This window comes from Numida meleagris, chromosome 16, assembly GCF_002078875.1.
Source record: "Numida meleagris isolate 19003 breed g44 Domestic line chromosome 16, NumMel1.0, whole genome shotgun sequence".
Classification (NCBI taxonomy): domain Eukaryota; kingdom Metazoa; phylum Chordata; class Aves; order Galliformes; family Numididae; genus Numida; species Numida meleagris.
In genome coordinates, this window is record NC_034424.1 from 844011 (window position 1) to 863665 (window position 19655).

The 19655-nt window shown below is 50.9% G+C and overlaps 1 protein-coding gene across 18 annotated transcripts in view; it reads right to left on the bottom strand.

Moving 5' to 3' along the window:
* Nucleotides 1-19655, bottom strand: part of ZNF618 (zinc finger protein 618) — a 156942-nt gene that overhangs the window by 30832 nt on the left and 106455 nt on the right. For 13 of the 18 annotated variants that reach the window (XM_021414115.1, XM_021414105.1, XM_021414108.1 and 10 more), the window contains 4 exons: nucleotides 19225-19263; nucleotides 2629-2718; nucleotides 1247-1282; nucleotides 417-494 (listed from right to left, as the gene is read on the bottom strand). In XM_021414115.1, the coding sequence (XP_021269790.1) occupies nucleotides 417-494; nucleotides 1247-1282; nucleotides 2629-2718; nucleotides 19225-19263 (243 nt within the window). The remainder of the gene's footprint in view (nucleotides 1-416; nucleotides 495-1246; nucleotides 1283-2628; nucleotides 2719-19224; nucleotides 19264-19655) is intronic. The other 5 variants (XM_021414107.1, XM_021414114.1, XM_021414106.1 and 2 more) reach the window with 3 other exon arrangements.

The window sequence follows — 19655 nt, forward strand, 5'->3', positions numbered from 1 at the left end:
TCCTGCCAGTACTGGGAAGTACAGAATTGACTGTACTTCCATCAACTATCCGAAACGGAGAAGAACTTAAAGGGCAAAATCTGGACCCTTTGTTTCACTTCGATGTGTTTGATGAACCCACTGCAGAGGCAGCATGCATGCAAACACTGCCAACTCTGCCAATACACCTGAGGACCCTCTTTAATCACTACCACTTTGTTTTGCTTTTCAACTTCTTCCCTCTTCTCTTAGCAGAGCACTTGAACACAAAACATCACAAAGCTGCATTACTCGGGGCTAGGGCTGGTGATAGCTGGAGTTCACTTGAACCTCAAGCTATCTTTCACCACCCCTGAGGTCCCAACACCTGTGCTAATGCCAGATTTGAAACCCTCGTGCTTCCTCTTTCAGGCGTGAAGCTCTAAAACAACTCATACTTGGACCAATCTTCTGGAACGGTTCCGGCTCCTCTTCCTTCACTTCATCTGCTGCTATGACGGCCTGGTCATAGGGGTCTGCAAGAGAACAGAACCGGCATGAGAGCTGACAACACCCTCGGGTTTTCCTTCTACAACTGCATAGGCACTGAATGCTCCTGCATCTGTAATGGTATTTTGATCTGTAACAAGATTGCAAGACATGAATTACAAACCCAGTGATCCCTCTGTCTGACTTGTCCCTCCTCCACCTCAGGTGCCCTAGGCAGATAAGAACCCCCTTCCAGCCCAGTAACCTGCCTTGCAGATAAATAATGTGTTGGATTTTTCTTGAAGAAACACTGAACGAACAGAGGCCCATTTACCTTTTCTGATTTTCTTCCAGTGCATCTCCCACCTAAAGATGTTTTAATGTCTGAAAGTGGGCACAGTAATGCAGTCTGCAAGCAAGTCAGCCACCAGATACTGACCAGTGACGTTCTAACATCTCACAGCACAGCTCAAAGCAAATCAGAATCCAACCCATTTTACAGAATAATTTATGCCTTGAACGAGTCACTAAATCACCTGAGACATGGAACACATGTTTCTTTGATTTTTCAGAAGCCTGATCAATTGTATTTGTAACAAAAGCCTGGTATCTACTAGGGCTGGGCATTAACCTATGGGGTGTACACGCCAGGGAGGATCAGAGGATGCTTCTTTCCCACTGCAATCAGTGACAGAACTCCCTGGACTCCTAACAAGAGTAGAATCAGACGTGCTGTGCCTGAACTTCTGAATGCTTGAAAAGGTTTGTGAAATAAAGCACACGAAGGATCTCAGCTTACCTGCCCGGTTTTCTGGGGCCCCTTCCACACTAAAAACTAACACAGAATAGAAAAAGGAGGGGAAGAAACAAAAGAGAAATTAAATCCTCTTAAATGGCCGTGTTTTCCTCCTGTATTTCACGCACCGCTTCAGCATGTTTCAGCCCCACAGAATACACCAGGCTCTGTGCCCCAGTCCCTCCTCTTCCCATCAGCATCCACACAGGAACTATTTAAGCATGCCCAGCCCTAAAATACAAAGATTGTCATGGCCTTTGTTCCGACATGCACACAGCCCGATGGGAAGTTCAGATGCACACCAGCTTCACACTTGTGTTTGCTGAGACACATCTGGTCCCCTGGTGGATCTGTGATGGACACCGGTCTTGCAAGAAACAAGTGGAAACTATGTCCAAAGCCCTCTCATAAGCCTAGGTAGAGCTCCCTGAGCCACAGCTGTGTCTGCTCCTCTCAGAAATAGCTGCATGTCTGTCTTGTAGTGACTTTTAGCCCCACTCATTTAACTCTGCTGAGGGTGTGGCGGTGGTACTGCAAGAGAGCACGGGCTGCTCTTTGAGTGCATTTAGACAGGAAACCTTTCTGGATAACATTTACTGTAAAAAAACACTTGCTTTTTTGAGATGCTCCAGCTAATCGAAACCTCCTACCAAGCCTCCTTCCCACTCCTGCCAGGTGAGGAGCAGCACTGACAGGCAGGCAGCATGTGCAACAAGGGTTTGCAGTAGCTGTGGGCTCCACCTCGAGGGGCTTTAAATGCCCTGCAAGTGCAGGCAGGAAAATGAAAGACAGCATGTTGCTGTTTCTATTCCCTCCAGCAGAGAAAAATGAAACACGGTGCTTCTGGAGGAGGGTGACTGCTTCTGTGTGAATGTCACCGCCTCTACCACAACTAAATTCGCATAGGAAGAATTGGCCTGACAACTGTATCAGGTCACTACCACAGTGATTAGCAAGAATGAAACAACGTTTCTCAACTCTGAAACACCGCTTGTCACTGAGGAGCACGTTAGGAACAAACCTGTGAAGTCAGAAACCAAAAGGCAAACAACTCTTGCCTAGCCAGCAGCCAAACTGATCATTTACCTTGGGGCTCTCAGCTCTAACAAATCCGCCTTAACCGTGAACCGGAATACAGACGGGGGACTGCAAGGACCACAGGTCCCAGCAGAGGGTGTTGTTTTGATGCACGCAGAGAATGCAGCCTTCTCCCTGCAGAGCCTGGGGACTGTGCCTCCCCTGACAAAGGCAAGCGAGGGATGCTGCGACACATCCACAGGTCAGGGCTGTGGGGTCCTGCAGGACCACATTTGGCCTTCTTCAGAGTCACATGGCACTGACTTCTCATTCTACCTTAGGTATCTAAGCATCAAAACAGTACTCACCATCCACGGCATGCAGGTCTCTGTGCTCTTGGAAGCAGCTATAATATTTGTATTTTTTCCCGCAAATGTCACACGTGTACCTAAAGTTGTCTGTAGGAAAAGAAAACAGGCCACTTTAGAAACCTCCAAGTAAAAAGCAAGTGCTCCAGACAACACTGCTCAGTCACACTCCCCATGCAGTTATGTCCATCCCATGTGCCCTATGGAATTTCTTAGGCACGCAGACAGCCGCTGCTTTGCACCAACCCTGGCCAGCACCACACTTACGTTCCACGTTTTTATTTCACACTCAGGCAGCTGTGCTCTCCAGTGAAGCCCCATGAGACCTCACAGCAGGCCCCGCTGAAATCTCCTTCAGAAGCACAGGGTCACAGAACGGGCAGGATGGGGATGAACTGGCAGAACTGAACTCAGAGCCTAGGTATGCACTGTTAGAAGCCGAAGTCAGAACACGCCACCTAAAGGCAGGGACAGGCTGTGTGCGTGCTCCTACCGCCCCTGGTTCTCACTGCTGCTGCCAGCCACTTACTATCTGCACACGGGGTCCTGCATGGGCACGCTGGAACAAACACAACCAAAGAACTGCAATTCAAAGGACCAAGGGCAGGAACCCGCTCAGTGATGGGAACAAGCGAGCCTGGTTCTCTGTCTGTACCTACATCCTCCTCTTCGTTCATCCCAGCAACAACAGCTCCCTTCCCTTTCCACACAGTTATCCCCACTGCTATTTGCTGTCTGCTCCCTTCCCACGTCCCCTCCCTGCTGCAGCCCCGTGCTGCCCCGCGTCCCTGTGTGCACTGACACAGGCGGGCGTTTGTCCCTGCACAAACCCTGTCACAGATCGCAGTAAAACACAAAAACATTTTCAAAAGGGGAGTTCTGTTCTCCTTGCTGCTACAACAGCGCCCTTACTGCTCTGGGGAGCAATGCAGTAAGCTCTGCAGCAGGTCGTGGTGCCTTTGAGTCAGAACAGCAACCTTTTGCAGGACCCCTGGAAACACTGGGGAGATGCTGCCGACACAGCTCTGATCCCACACGGAACAGGACGCTGAGCAGAGCAGTACCAACTCTAATGCACGCTCAGCTGTCAGAGCCTCTGGGCCTGGCCACACTGGGCTCCGAGGGGAAGCCAGACAAGCAAAGATCTCGGGATGCTTATGGATCTGTTCTGTTCTGAGTGGGATGGTGGAAGTCTCTGGTCCAGACACTGCACCTATCTAAGAGGGAAATCTGCAGAGGTGCCACGCCCCTGAGAACATCTTTGCTGGTCAGCTTGGTGAGGATCTTCCACGTCCTGGCATCAGCCACATGTCCTCGCTCCCAGGCAGCCACCCTGTGCAATCTGCAGCACTGTCATGTGCTGCTGGCCTGTCACCACCAGAGCAGAACACATCAGCCTGGGCAGCCACAAAGCATCCTAGAACTAAAGCGCTGCACCTGATGGCACGAGCAAGCCAGCGCCATGCACGTTCAGTGCTGCAGCTCCACTGTTTGCACTCGTGTACGTCAGAGAACCAAGGTGTTGTTTGCTCTTATCTCCTCCATGCTGCATTCAAATGCACTAGAGTATGCACATTAAGTAATCTTTTATTTTACTTGTCCATCATTTTATTTACATCAGAGATATATACTTAAAGCTCACACACACTGATACAGTCTAACCACGGACTTGGTCTCACCACTGCTGTCCAACTTGGGGTTGCAGAACTAAATGAAGTTTCACTTCCTACCCTTTACTCTGCTTGGCAGAATGGAAGTACAGCTACAGTGATGTATGGGAGAACACCACCAAATATGCCAGGTGCTCAACAGCTCGGCACTAGAACTTTGCTTCTGCTACCAGAGAATATTTTTATCTTAATTACAGCAGAGCAATGCAAGCCAGATGTAAAGGATTTTTTAAATTCCAGGCTGAGAAAGTGAGACAGACCTCAGATGCACAGAGCAAGATGCGAAGGATCCGCTGCTTCAAGAGGATGGAGAGAAGCAAAATAACAGCATCCAAGTGACAGAAGCACGGGGAGTCACTGCAAGGATACTCACACCTAACTACAGCTCATCATTATCTCACACAAGCTCATTCCATGGTCATACAGTGGTGCAGAGGGTCTTAATCTACCCAGGGCACTACATGACAACAAAGGGAATCTAATGATTCCTGGTGAGTACCTGTGTACCCGCTGCGGAAAAACACAGTCAATTATTAGCAGAGAAAATTCATAACGAGTCATCAGTAATCAGTCCCACATCACTGGGCTTCCCAAAGACAAGAAGCCAACCTCCTTCTTGAAGAGTAATGAGCCATGCAGCAGATAACTGAACGCTAATTCTTCAGAGGAGTATCTAATGCCGAGCACTTTCAATATCTCTGTTTGGAGCAAGAGAACTGCTACAGCCTTAGCTTGGAAGCAAAGTGCTCAATAAATAAGGAGACTTGATGGAAGAAAACGAAAGGAAAAGCTGGGCACACCATGGCACTGGGGTAGCAGCTCACAGGTCCCACAGGCAAAGCAAGGGACAGCTCCTGTAACTCGGGAGACTGTGGGGACAGCACTGGCAGGGGCTGGGCCTCACCCAGTGACCACTTCCTTCCCCAGGCAGCACAGGAAAATGAAATGCAGGATGGTTGGACTAGGTGATCTTGTAGGTCTTTTCCAACCTAGCTAATTCTATGATTCTATGAAAGCACACACCAGGTACAGAGCAGGAGAACAGGGTTCGGTTCCCTCTGTTACGGGACTGCTTTCCCTAAGGAAGAACAACCTTCATTACGAGAAGTGAGAATTTGTTCCAGCTGGTATTGGTACTAAGCTGTTCCTCTCTGTGTAACAGAGATAACACTCAGCGAGCAGTGCCAACTCGCAGACACAAGGAGTTTTGCGAGAATGCAGACAGCAGCAGCAGGCTGCTGGTGTGGAGTGATGCTTTCCCCTCTCTGAGCAGCAGTCACTCTTGCAGGGCTGCTCTGCATTTCCAGGCTGTACTCAATAGAGCTGTCATTGCTGGCAGCCCAGAGATACCTCCCGTGCTCCTCCCAGGTACAAGTGTCCTTAGCAAGGAGCTCACCGAGCACAACCAGCCTGTGTATGCTGCTGGACAGCTTCTAACTGCTACTATGTACCCTGCACCAGGCAGGGTAGGATCCAGCCTGGGCACTGCACCCCTTATACACAGCAGCACAGCTCTCAGTGGGAAGAGCCACAAGGGTCTCTTGCAGGTTCACTGCCTTTGCTTACGGCTGATTTTGTTAATTACTGTTTAGGTGACAGTCCAGCATCCCTGCCGCAAGCTGAGCAAGCACCACGTTACATTGCTACAAACCTAGTTCCAAAATGTTTAAACGACACCCAGTTAAAAAAAAAAAACAACAATAACATACTCCAGCAAATATAATTCCTCCTTCGTGCTCATGAGTATTTCAAAAGGGAGCAGGATTCCAGAGGAGCTGCAGCACGATGGCCCTATATCCCCAGCCAGCCCACAGCTGGTGCCACGGAATGCACGCACCGAAGGACAGCATCACCTCTAGAAAAAAGCCCACGTTACAAAGCAGCCCCTCAGATGTGAAGGGCTGGCACACCAACATGGCAAACGGGCTTTGCAAGCACCCCAACAAATAACTGTGGGATCAGAAGGCTTTTTCAACCACTTTGCTTGCAGTACAAGCCAGGGAACACGCTGCTCTCCACCTGCCTGCAGGGCTGCTGCCGGCAGCGCTGTCGTGTGGTCTGTGCTTGGCACTGACTCGTGGCTTCTGAAACACCGCCCCAGGGAGCAGCAGCCAGGTCATCTTTCTTCCCAGACACGGCGCTGAACAGTTTGAGATCTTTTAGCTGTTTTTCTTCAGATATCCAGCAGAGAAGAAAACACGTATTTCATTTTGGCAGGAAAGAGGGCGGGCAGAGAGCACGTGCCCAGCAATGGCAGGCAAAAGAAGAGGCCTCGTTCCTCAGGGCACTTGGCCCAGGGCCTCCGGATTCTGCTGCTGTAGAAACCCAGAAGGGAACAATAGCAATCAGACTTGTTGAAAGGTCAGGACTTCTGTATCGCAAGCTAAAAATACAGATCAATTAACTCGCCCTCGTCAGTGCAGGAATCCGAGACCACACAAAGTGCACAAACTCAAGTTTCCGCTGGGCTCAGAGCTCTGCACAGCATCACAGAAACCCAAATTGGAAACAGTTACATAGATCATCCAGATGACAACCCTGCAAGGATGAGCTCACATCCCGCTGAGTGCCCAGGACGGGGTGTCAGCACAACAGGCTGCGGGGCTGCCAAGGGACCTCCCCGAGGCAAGCAACAAGCTTTGCCTGCCCCAGAACTCATATCCACCTTCTGTATGGAAGAAGCCACAGAAGCCACCTGCTACGGGAGCTCTCACAGCAACCAGGCACTCCTCAAACCTAAGCGATTCCACTCTTAGAGAGCACGGCACAGCCAGCTGCATGTTTGGGACAGCCTCCAAATGTGGAAAGGCAAAACTGGTGAACAGAAGTTCCAACAGCCTGCTGAACTGCTGCTGAAATCCAGCAGCGTTCCAAGCTCCCGGTGAACAAAAACACAGCAAAGTATAAAAGGAAAAGAGGGCAGCCTGCACAGTACCCCAGTACTACCTGCCCTGCTCCACGATCGCACGGCACCTTTCCACCAGAAGGTTTGGGAACAGCAAAGGAAGCACTAACCCCCAGGAATTCCACACTCTTGGCTCACCCCAGCAACCAAGGTTGCCCAAGCAGCTCATAAAGCTCAGCAACGTCTCCAATCTGCCAGGGGAGGCAGCTGGATTTCTTACAGCTAAGCCTGCTGCAATACAGTTAGCTGTCATCTCTCTACGACGATGCGATGTTTCTTTCGCAGTGATGTCCCTGTGACAATGAAGTGACAGCACTGCCCTCCAGCCACGGCCAGTGGCTTGTGGACAGCCTGCAAGACACTACGCTCTGCTGCTTGGTTTCACATTCCTGAAAAGCTGCGGGCAGACGTTGGAGTCCTGAAGCGTCCTGCTGGGGGTGACCGCAGCGCGCTGGTGAGTGGCTGGCTGTGTGCAAGTACCTGAATATCACTGCTCCTGGGATGCCTGCTGCACTGAATGGAACAACCACCAACTCCGGCACTCTCCACTGAGATTCAAAGCCACCGTGACTAAGCCACCTGGTGCAAACAAAGCAATAGGAAAGACAGGCATTTTCTGAGATACATACTGCATGTCCACCACCAGAAAATACCTTTCAGAGCTGTGTCCAACACATGGATGAGCTGAGCGGTATCCCTAGAAGAAGACCCACTGTGCAGCTATTGCCTCCTTACAACAGAGCCAGGGCAAAGCCATCCGGGACCCTCACTCGCTTCTGTGGCACAAAGACAGCTCAAAGAGAAGCTTCTATTGTCTTTCAGAAGCCAGACAGGCACCTGGAGGGACAGGGCCACATTTATGGCTTCCTCAGCTTGCAGGATATTTCCCAGGCAGATTCAAGGCAATTCCTTTGACCTGGCCCTTCGGCATCTTTAGGAGCTCCCTTCTAGACACCAGACTGGCACTGAGGAGAGAGCATGTCTGCTCACTGCCTGCAGCCCTCCATCCACTCCTCATTCCAGCACTGCAGTCAGAAGCTTTACACCTGGCATTTTACAGCCAAGGTGGGAACTGCCAGTAAAATCAGTGGCAATCTGTTACAGAGCTCAATTCAACGGTGTCTAATGGCAAAAATTCCTTGGAAAGGGAGCAGGAGTAAGCCCAAAGTCAGCAGCAACCCCGCAAGGGGATTAAAGTATCCCAAGTTATATTAGTAAGGATTAAATAATCATAAAATCCAGAAATTTGGAGAGAATTCCTCACACACAAAGGCTCCTATGGCTTCAGCTCCTAAGTTGGGGGTTAGGAAAAAACTTTCCCTGTGGACTATTCCAAGATCACTCATTCCATGATCACTTCCTTCCTTCCCATGAACGTTTGGCCTTTGTCACAGCAGACATTTAGGCACACAGTGGCCTGACTTAGCATGGCACTTCCCATGCCTCTCAGCAGGGGTCCTAAGTGACAAGCCAAGAAGGCAGTCACAAACCCACAGGCAGCCAGGCCAACCCCTTGGAATAATCAAGGAACAGCGCAGGCTGTGAGCTGCGGGCTGGCACAGGGCTCACAGCTACAGGGCTGATTTCACCTTACAGCGCTTTCAAGCCGGTGGGCAGCGAATTCTCTGAATTCCACGATGCTTTATCCAAACCACGTGTCACCTGAACGCACCGGCACGATGGATGCTTCAGTACAGTGCATCCAGGGCTGGATGTAATCCTTCCAGGTCTGGGAAGCAGACGCCAGATGAGCAGGAAATTCCGTACAGCGGAGAATATCCCAAATCTGCTGCTGACAGACAGCCCCTTCTTCACAGCCTGACGGTCACACGGGGGTGGTGTGTTCCTAAACCTTCTGGGGGGGAAGGAGCTTTGGGTCCTGCTCGCTGGATGGAGAGACAGAAAACGCTTCCCAGGAGCTCCCCGGCTGCCGCACGTCAGAGCGTTTCCTTCCACGCTTCGAAGTACATTGAAGTTGAATCAAAACAGACAGCAAGTATCAGCAGTGTCAAGTGAAAATATTACGGCGTTTCGCAATTATCCCCCAAATCAGCATTACGAACAGGATGTTCAGATTCCATGTCACAAATCAGCCATGCTGGGCAATACAATTAACGCCAGCAGAACTAGTTTTGTGCTTATTTCATTCCGGAGTTAATTCGGGGCAGTGCTGGATTCTTTTTTATTTAAATTTTAACTCAGTGTAAGCGAAAGAATGTTGAAAAGAGAGCACTAATGCTCTCCTACCAGAAACTGGACAAGGACCAGCATCCATCCTGCATAATGACAACAGGTATACTCGTACACACCTCACTTGTTGATGCAGTAATATTTCTTTTTTTTACACTAACAAGGATGCTGAATCCTCACTGTAAGTGAAAAATCCAATTCAGCCCACATTATGGAATTATGCACAAGATACAGTAAGGGCCATTTTATTTTGAACTCCTCTGAAATCAAAAGGTTCGGCTGAGAACGTACACTGCTTCACAGCTGCTAAAATTAAATGATGTAGCACGAAGGGTTGCATAAAGGAAAACAAATCTCATTCTGACTTTTTTCCTACTCGTTTGTCCTTGATTAGAAATGTTGTTACTGTGATTTCTGGATGGGGATACACAGGGATTATTGTGCCCAGTTTCCAAAGTGGAAAGGAAAAGTGACAGTTAAATGACTGAGCAGCCCTGAAGAAGAGATCCTGGCACCCTAACCCTTCATAAAGAATAAAATGAAATTAAAATAAACACGAATGATTCACGAGAGAGGCAACCCTTCTCTCTACAACTGTCCAAGACAATTCGGAGATCTAACCTTTATGCATAGGTTGAAAGGAGGAAATCTTAAGAACGTAATCCTTGCATTCTTCTGCCTTTCCTGGTTATCAAGACCCTTAAAAGTAAAAACCCTGAGGACTGTGGGGAGGCAAGCTGGGCTAGTCAGTCTGCTGCACCTCTTGGCTTCTAATTGATTGGGATAGTGTTTAATAAATTTCAGAGATACTTAAAATAGATTCCTGTGTGCTACTCAGATATAACATTGTTGAAATGCCAACATGCAGCTCAGCAGACAAAGGGGCAGGCTGAAAGAATTTGGAATAATTAATTACACTGCTGTCCCTATGCCTTTTCTGTTGCTAAATTTCAACCCACGCTGGAAGATGGAAAGCGTATCACTTCCTGATGAACAGGGGAGGGATGTAATTCTATCTTCAGAAAAGCTCTCCTGGCATTTTCAGGACAAACTGATGGATGAATGGAACATGAGATTACTACAGTTCTTACCCTTTTTATTAGAATAAATATATTTTTCCTTCAATTTTGTTGCCTAGGAATGGTGTAAGAGATTTGCTGCAAGGTATTAACATCCAGATTTCTGTAAACATGGTCTATTTGCTCAGAATCTGAGAAAGAGGGAGAAATTTTTTTTTTTTTAATAAGATTGCATGAAATTCAGAGATTTATAGAAAACCTGAAACCTTCTTTCTAAAACCTTTGACTAAAACCACACAGAAAGCAGCTGGTCCTTCCCAGAGCTACAAAAGCGCAGTGCCCGCAGGAACATCAGCAGCTCCAGCACACGGCACCTGCATAGAAGGGAGGGTACCCACGGGATTCCCGAAGTGAAGACACCTGAAAAGAACCCCCAGTGTAACAGTCTAATCAGAAGAGCAAGACGAAATTCTATCTACTAAAAACCAAGGCCAGGAGCTGTAGCTGTGCCATCGGGCCTCCAAAGAGATGTTGGTGCTGTGATATGAAGGCAGCGGGCGAGAAGCAGCAAGGAGAGAGGCAGAGTGAAACGGACGGACCACCCTGCAGCCAACCTGAGAGAGGGAAGCAATGAGCTGGGGTCACCCCCTGCGCCATTCCAACCACGCAGCGCGCTCAGAGAAAGAGATCACAGGAGCAAGACGAGAGCAAACTGCTGCGCTGACAGAAGGACGCTCGTGTGGAAGGCAGCAACCACAGCCCCGCAGGAGCACAGCCCAGGCCCGAGGCTCAGCGCTTCCTCCACACCGGAGACTCGGTTCCTTATTATTTTCATCATGTCCTCCTCCTGCACAGAAATTTATCACTCTTGGTCTCAGACCGCTTGAAGATGAACGTATTCATCTGCTCGTTAGGCAAATGGGAATCTAAAGAGACTTTACCTACTTAAAATGCAAACGCATTAAAAAATAAAATCCATTTTTATAGCTTTCCCCAAGGAGCAGGAGTATTATTAAATAAGAACACTGGAAAAATTAATCAAAGTTGTAAATGACTAACTGCTGGCTCTGGCACGTGTACGTGGGTGTGCAACCACACACTGCATTTACATCAGGCCTTACTTGTGCAAGGCACTAGGAAGATTTACCAAGCACAACAGTGACACTTCCCGCTGTTCGCTGTTATTCTCAAAAGAGTTAAAGGAAATCAAAAGCCAAAATATATTTAAGGAAACTTTAAGGTTGCAGATTTGAATACTTAAAACTAATGAAGACATGCAGATGGTCAGGGCTCTTCCTTAACCTGAAATTAACAGCAGCAAACATTTACATGTGCATCCATCACACGTCAGAACGCTGAAATCACCGTATCCTGCACGTGTAAGGGCTGCGGGCAAGGAAACCCTCAATGTGAACACAGTAATTTAATGGGGTAAATTCACAACTTTTAAAATGCTTTTCCACGTGCGACGCATTAGCACGACACCTCCCCAGCTAACGACTGCGAGGCGCATTCCAGCCCACATCCTTGCTTCTAACCTTCCACTGCTTTTCTGAATAAATTCCCTTTTAGCCTGAACTTTCTCATGCTTAGTCAGAGCCCAAAGGGAAATCTGTTTTTAAAAGATCAGGCCAGCCTTTTTTCTTCATTTATGGGGTTGTGAAACATTTACTATTTAAAAATAAAAATTCTTTTTCTTCCTCCAGCTAAACAACATCACACAGTGGAGTCACGCTCACGGCCACCGTCCTGCACACAAGCGATGAGTCCGAATGCATCTGGCCAAGACACTGGACAGAAAGCCACAGGTGAGTCTGCACCATGCAGCACCCCCAGGCAGGGAGGGGAGCCCCCAGCGCTGCAGTCAGTGCTATGCACCGTGCCCAGCACCCAGCCAGCGCACCAGCACCAGGGGGACACTGCTGCGGATGCCAAGAGCTTGCAGGTGACAGCAGAGGTACAGCCCATTCTCAAGCAGCTGAATCCCTGGCCACCACCAACCTGATGAGAATCACGGCCAGCTTCCAGGAGTTGGAGACCATCACAAACTAAAAGCTATCTTGCTACATCTTAAGCACCTGATAAGAGAGCGTGAAGATCTGGCAATTAGAAATGGCTCCTACTTGGTACAGCACCTGCCAAGATGTGCCACGGTGCAGCTGCTGCAGCGCAAGGCTTGTGGGCAGGCAGCTCTGCTCCCAGTGTGCTCCCTCTGGGCCCAGCTCCGACCCAGGGGTGGTGACAGCATTCAGGCAGTGACCCCCAAACCCAAGGGACACAGGGGTGCATCCCTCACCGCATCCATCTGCGGCTGGAGCACCTCTACTGACGGCCACCTTGGTCCCTCTGCACTGCACAGGCACCTGACCTTAACAGCAGTTTTTAACCCTGTGACACCACAGCAGATGCTGTACATCACCTCCTTCCTCACTATTTCCTCTTGTGTGCCGATCAAAGCACGTGCAAAGCATGTCAGCTGGTGTTCCACCCCCAGGCTGCATTGGGCCCTGGAGCCGAAACACTCCTTAGCATTTCACCACGAGCAGGATGACTTCCAGCAGCTTCTTGCTCACCAGGAGAGAAGAGTGAAGCCCGTCCACTTCTCAATCTCTCATTAAGGGCAAGTTCTGAGCTGCAGAGATGCTGAAGCCTGGACTGTATGAAAAAAAAAACAGCTCTCCACATTTCCAGCTGTGCTGCCTTTCCTGGAAGAGAGATCTCTGTTTTTCTCTCTGTAGGATATCAGCACCTGAGTAAGCCTTCCAGTATAAAAACTTCATACCCCCAGTGCAGTAAAGCAGCACACTTTAACAAGAAAAGCAACTCATAACACATTGAAAAGTTGCTCTGAGCTGGGAACGTCAGTCTGAAATATCTGGTAAATAGCATCGCCTGCAAGACTGTTCAAAAATTCTCTGTGAACGGGAAAAATGGGCTCCAACACAACAGACAGGCCAATGGGTACTGGCTGAAAAACCAGTTGTGCTATCTGCAGTCAGTGCTGGCATCCACTGGTTCTGGCCTGTGATTTTTTCAGGCTATGGGGCTGGTCACAGGATGCACAAACATGGTAGGAAAATTGTTCCCATTTCTGTTAGAATTTAAAGAACAAGTGAACATGCTCCCTGGCATACAATGGTCTGGGTTTACAGACAGGATCTGCACACTGCTCTTGGGTGTCTCCTGCACAGTGGGGTCCACTGAGCTGCACAGGAGTAACCTGCAGGCAGCAGAAGCACAAGGGTCTGCTTTTGAGAAATAGCTCAAAATCCAGCTAAGCCTCTTATCCAGCACTGCACGTAAACAGAAGTTGAAGATGGAAACAGAAAGAACAGGATTTGCAGAAAACAAGCATTAGTGGTCTTTAAACCCACAGTAAGTGTCACAGATTTGCCACAGTGACAAAGTGTGACACTGCCAGGAAGGAAAGCAAGGGAACTGCTTGAACTGAGCTGTCTGAGAGGAACTTCTTTTCCATGTTACCTTCTGGCACTTTGCAGAGCACCTGGCTGGCGGCATGCACCAGCATCACAGAGCAGGCTGCATGCCTGGGAGCACCACCTGCTTTTAAATTACTACACCCTGGGCATCAAGGTCCTCAAAAAAGCTGGACAATAAACAACATCATCAGCAAGCTCACCTGGACTCAGCTGATCTGATTAGCACACTGTACATAAAAATTCATGCTCTGCAAATCACCTCCTGATTTTTCTCACTTTTCATAGCATCTCTACTAAAAATTCCAGGAAAGGTACAACTCTTCCCCATCAGTGTCACATCCACCCTTTTCCTGAACACCTCCAGGGACAGTGACTCCACCACTCCCTGGGCAGCCTTTGCCACTGCCCAAATACTCTTTCTGAGAAGAATTTTTTCCTAACACCTAACCTGAACTTCCCCAGCACAACTTGAGGCCATCACCTCTCATCCCATCGCTGTTACCTGGGAGCAGATGCAGACCCCACCGTCGCCTCAGCCTCCTTCCAGGAGTTGTAGAGAACAATGAGGTCTCCCCTGAGCTCCTCTTCTCCACCCTGACCCATCCCACCTCCCTCAGCCGCTCCCCATCACACTTGTGCCCCAGACCCCTCACAGCTCCATGCCCATCTCTGGACACGCTCCAGGGCCTCCATGTCTGTATTGCAGTGAGGGGCCCAGCACTGAGCACAGCACTGAGGTGAGGCCCCACCAGTGCCCGTACAGAGGGACGATCCCGTCCTGCTCCTGCTGGCTGCACTGCTGCTGACACAAGCCACGATGCCATTGGCCTTCTTGGCCACCTGGGCACACTGCTGGCTCATGTTCTGCCGGCTGTCAGCTCACACCCACAGAGCCTTTTCCTCCACGCAGCTTGCCAGCCACTCTGCCCCAGTCCTGTAGCACTGCATGGGGCTGTTGTGAGCAAAGTGCAGGACCTGGCACCTGGTCTTGTTAAAGGTCATCCCACTGGCCTCAGCCCACTGATCAGCCTGTCCAGAACCCTCTGCAGGGCCTTCCTACACTCAGGGAGATCAACACTTCACCCCAACGTGGTGTCACCTGCACCCTTACTGAGGGTGCACTCAGTTCCCTTGTCCAGATCAACTAAGAAGTTAAACAGGGTCGGCCCCAGTGCTGATTCCTGAGGACCACCACTCATGACCGGTCACCAGCTGGATGTAACTCCATTCACCAGCAGTCTCTGGGCCCAGCCATCCAACCAGTTCTTCACTCAGCAAAGAGTACACCCATCCAAGCCATGGGCTGCAGCTTCTCCAGGAGAATGCTGTGAGAGACACAGTCAAAGGCTTCAGTAGAGTCTAGGTAGACCATATCCTCAGCCCTTCCCACATCCACTACGTGGGTCACCCGGTCATAGGAGGAGATGAGGTTGGTCAGGCAGGACCCACCTTTCCTGAGCCCATGCTGGCTGGGCCTGATCCCCTGCTTGTCCTGCACATGCTGCATGAGCACACTCAAGATGATGTGCACCATGACCTTCTCTGACACTGAGGTCAGGCTGACAGGCCTGCAGTTCCCTGGATCCTCCTTCTAACATTTCCTGCAGCTAGGTGTCACACTGGCAAGTCTCCACTCATCTGGGACTGCCGATAAATGATGAGAAATGGCTTAGCCATCACTAAGCAATCACTGACCCCACAATGGTCACAGCCCAGCTCTTGTCCCTAAACTGTGACACGTGTATTGAAGGCAAAGTGCAAAGCACCTGCTCACACGCGAGGTGATGCTGCCTGGAGCCATGCCGCGGGCACCATTCCTGCTGGGAAGGGTTTGGGGACCACTGCTTGCCAGTGGTTTTATTTAGCCATCGCTCAGATTGCCAAGAATTTCCCATGGTATGTGAGCAGCAGGAGGGAGACTGTTTTTACAAAGTTTCTAACTCCCTTAAACATGAATGGAATTTCCATGGAGAATGATGGTGCAGATCTAGTACAAACACCTTCTTTCCGAGGACTTTGAAAAGTCTGGAGCAAATAACACAGACATGAAAACATCTCAAAAATGACTGCCAGACCCTTCCATGGGAACAGTCAGTCAAACCGGTCATCCTTGCCTAGGAAGAAATATCAAAGAAGGCTTTCTTTACAAAACCTCTCTCCTCCCTCCTTCCCTGTCAGTCAAATTCGGTGGCAGCTCGACAAGTATCTTTATTAACACATTAGCACTGTGGGTTGTATTGTTTTCTTCTCTCTACATGTGGGAATTCTGGTCTTGGACCTTGAGCCAAGGCTAAAAAGAAGCTCCCAAAGTCATGCAACTGTGTCCCCAAGAGCACTCTCTCTCCTCAGTTCCACAGATCTCTGTCAAGAATGGGTCCAAATAAGATAAGCGAGTGCCAGAGAAAATCTATAGATTAAAAACCTCAAAAGTTGCACATAACCAACAGGTTTTCCTCGAGGGAGTCTTCCAGGAGCGTTCCCAGCTGGAAAGTCTAAACACCAGCATCTCCTCTTTAAGCAGCAAACAAACAACCGGCTTCAGCTGTGGTCCTGCTCACCCCATGGCTCCCTTCTTCCCAGAGCAGCCAGGCCAGCCCGGCCCACAGCAGCCTGCTCCCCCTGCAGCCCTCCAGCCCGCAAGTGTAACCCACCATGATCCAACAGGCCAAGCACAGACTGCACTTCGACCCAGCACAGCAGGGCATGGGTGGTGCTCCCAAGAGCAAAGAGCTCTCACTGCTCTCGGGGTATGTCAATGCAGCACGACACAGCTGCCACCACACCCGGGTGGGACCCAGCCACGTGCCGTGCTCTGCAGACCCAAGATGTCACTGCACTGCACAGGATGCCTGCACCAAAACTCCTCAGGTGTCCGCTGTGGCTGGAACAGCTGCCTTCAAAAAATCACCACAGGGAACACTTGAACATCTCTCAAAAACCTGCAGTTCTAGCTACCTGAACCACCGCCAAGGTTCTGCTGCTGGGCAAAGAGGATTCTTTTCAATATCAGTTTTGGATGGATGCAGTCTATGTCCCAAAGACCCGTGGAGAAGCGCGTGAGAGAGAACAAGATCTTGCCCTATCTGTTAAATACTAAGAAATTTTGGAAAAAGACAGCAAACCTTGTTTGCAGAGCCTAAGAATCTAGAAGTTCCCAACAAGATCAAAATAGCAAAGAAAGGTTTGAACAATACAGATGTCTGTAACAGAAAGGGTGTAAACAGCCAAACTGAGTTGCAGAGGAATAGCACTGAAGCAACAGGAAAAACAAAAATAGCAGGAAAGGAAAGATAAATAAAAAATTCCTAAAATATACGAGGAGCAAATGGAACAAGGAAACAAGAGGGCCATTGAGTCAAAGAAGAGCCATGCAGAGGCAAGCAGGGAAGGCCAGGGACTGAATCCAACTCCAGAGGAGTGGGCATAGGGAGGAAAGAGGACAGCTGAATTATTTCATCACAGCAGCAAGGAGGGGAAAAGGAAGGTGACTTCGTCAGGAAATTACAACGATCTGCAGTTAGGAACAGCAGCACCAGCCAAACAGTTTCACATTAAAGCTGGAAGGCAGGTGACACACAGCAGCTCTTCCACAGAGGTGGGCGATGGCAGAGGACTGCCCCTCACCACTCACTATTTCCCTGCTCCACTGGCTTGCTCTTGCCTCCAGCTCTCCAGCTAGGTCAGACTATTTTGGAATGAGTGTGGCTGCTTACAGCAGGCCCAGTATCTCCTGCACTGGGGACAGCAGGAGTCGTACCATCCCGAGGAAAGATGGAAGGCAGCCCCTGCCCCTCACTGCTCACTGCTGCACCTCTGCAGCTACAGAGGCAGCTCCTCTGACACCTGCTCAGAGAGCAGCTTCTTGCCGCTGCCCCCTCCCAGGGATTTTTCACACCCGTGACTTTCCATTCTCTCCAGTTCTCCGAGATGCAGCCAGTGGACACAACAGAAGCAGCAGTTATTGCTCACATACATCCTCCTATGGCTCAAACAGTGTGGGGTTTACCCACATAGCAGGGGCACAAACCCTCACTGTTTTCTCCTCTGTCTTACCCTGTGTTCCTCACTCTACCCTTTCTCAGCCAAAAAACCTCCCTTGACAGCCAAGAAAGAAAAACGTTGTCTTACAGGAAAAAAAAAAATGTGCAAAGCCCAGGCAGAAAGGATGCTATAATGCCCAAACAACATGCCCAGGATATACACAGCCCCGTGCCAAAGTCCAAAACGACTGATCAGGAGATGAGCCTGGAAAGGCTCAGGGTAAGTGAAACACCAGCTTGCAGCATGGCAGCTACTGAGTGAGAGGCAACAGAGCAGGCAACAAAGCCTGTGAAGGTGTTCTGCCTGGAGCTGGAGATCCCATGTCACCGGGTGACCTGAGAGGGCCCATCCACACAGTCCTTCCCACAGGCAGTGGTGCAGGTGCACGCTGCACGGCTGTGGGCTGCATGGATGTCCTCCTGCCCCGAGGACAGGCAGCCCCATCACTCCAACCAACCCCTCACCTCTCATGGAACGGGCCTGAGAAGAAGGCAACAGTTTAATAAAGGTGGCATGACTGCGCTTGTTATTTTCGCTCTTTACTATTAGCTAACTTGTTTTTTTCATCCAGCCAGGGTCAGTTTGGTGCCTCCAAGCGCCCTCTGTAACCGCTAACACTGGTAACTTACCTTCCAACGACACCCGCCGCTCTCATCTACCAGCACCACGAACACACGGGCTGCTGAGCGCTGAGGCCTCGAGTGCAACCCCACTGGTGTCTGCGCCCGGGCCTGCTCACCCAGCGCGTTAACCACTCATCTGGAAAGCTCCCAGGATGGAGGAGGCACAGCCTCTCTGACATTCCCCACGGGACAGGGAAGGCTTTTCCTCTCACACGCGGCCTGACCCTCTCCTGTCCGCTCCTGTCCTCGCCGCCTCTCACCCTCCATGCCCCACGCCGGGCTCAGCGCTCCCGATGCCACCGCGTCCCCACGCCCCGGGGCCGAGCCCCGCGCTCCACCACCGCCTTTCCTCAGGGAAACCGTGGGGTTCGGGTTCAAAAGCCCTACAGCAAAGCCTCGATCCAGGCCGCCTGGAGGCTGCGTGACGAGCGGGGGGAAGAGGCGGTGCGGGGGAGCCGTCCCCTCGGCGCTCCCCGAGGGCGAACGGCACAGCCACCCCGGCGCCCCCGCCCTCCCGCCCGCCGCCATGTCCGCGGCGCGGGGCGCCCCCTGCCGGCCAAACCCGGCGCCGCAGCTGCGGGAAGGGCCCGCGGGGCCCTCGGCCTCCGCCCCGGCTCCTGCGGCCCCGCGAGGGCAGCGCGCCCGCGGTGCTCGCACACGCCAGGCCCCGCTCCCCCCTTCCACGCACACGGCGCCGTGAGTACTTACTGCCTTGTGAGGCTCCTTCACCTGAGGCAGCTTCAGTGTCTGCAAAGAGAAAGAGCTGCACTTAGATCTGACAGCGGACTCTGCCCCGTGTCCGACGGCGCGCGGCCCGGCCGCCTGCATCGCTCTCCTCCTGCACAGGGCCGTGTTCGGAACAGGACGGCCACGAGGGATGCCCGTAGCGCGGCAGGGAGCAGCAGGGCGCCCAGCGGGCTCAGGCCGGCCACCTCCACGCCCAGCCAGGCACCAGCACTCCACCGCGGCCTCAGGGCACCCCGCGTTCCGTCAGCCCGCCTGTCCCAGGGCAGCTCGGGTCACAGCGGGGCTGTGCATCTTGGGGTTCTGGGATGCGGGCTGCTCGGACCGACTGACAAGTCTCACTGTGCTGCTTCTGGAGCTCATGCGCTTTCGTAATTAATGCTGAAGGTTTGTGG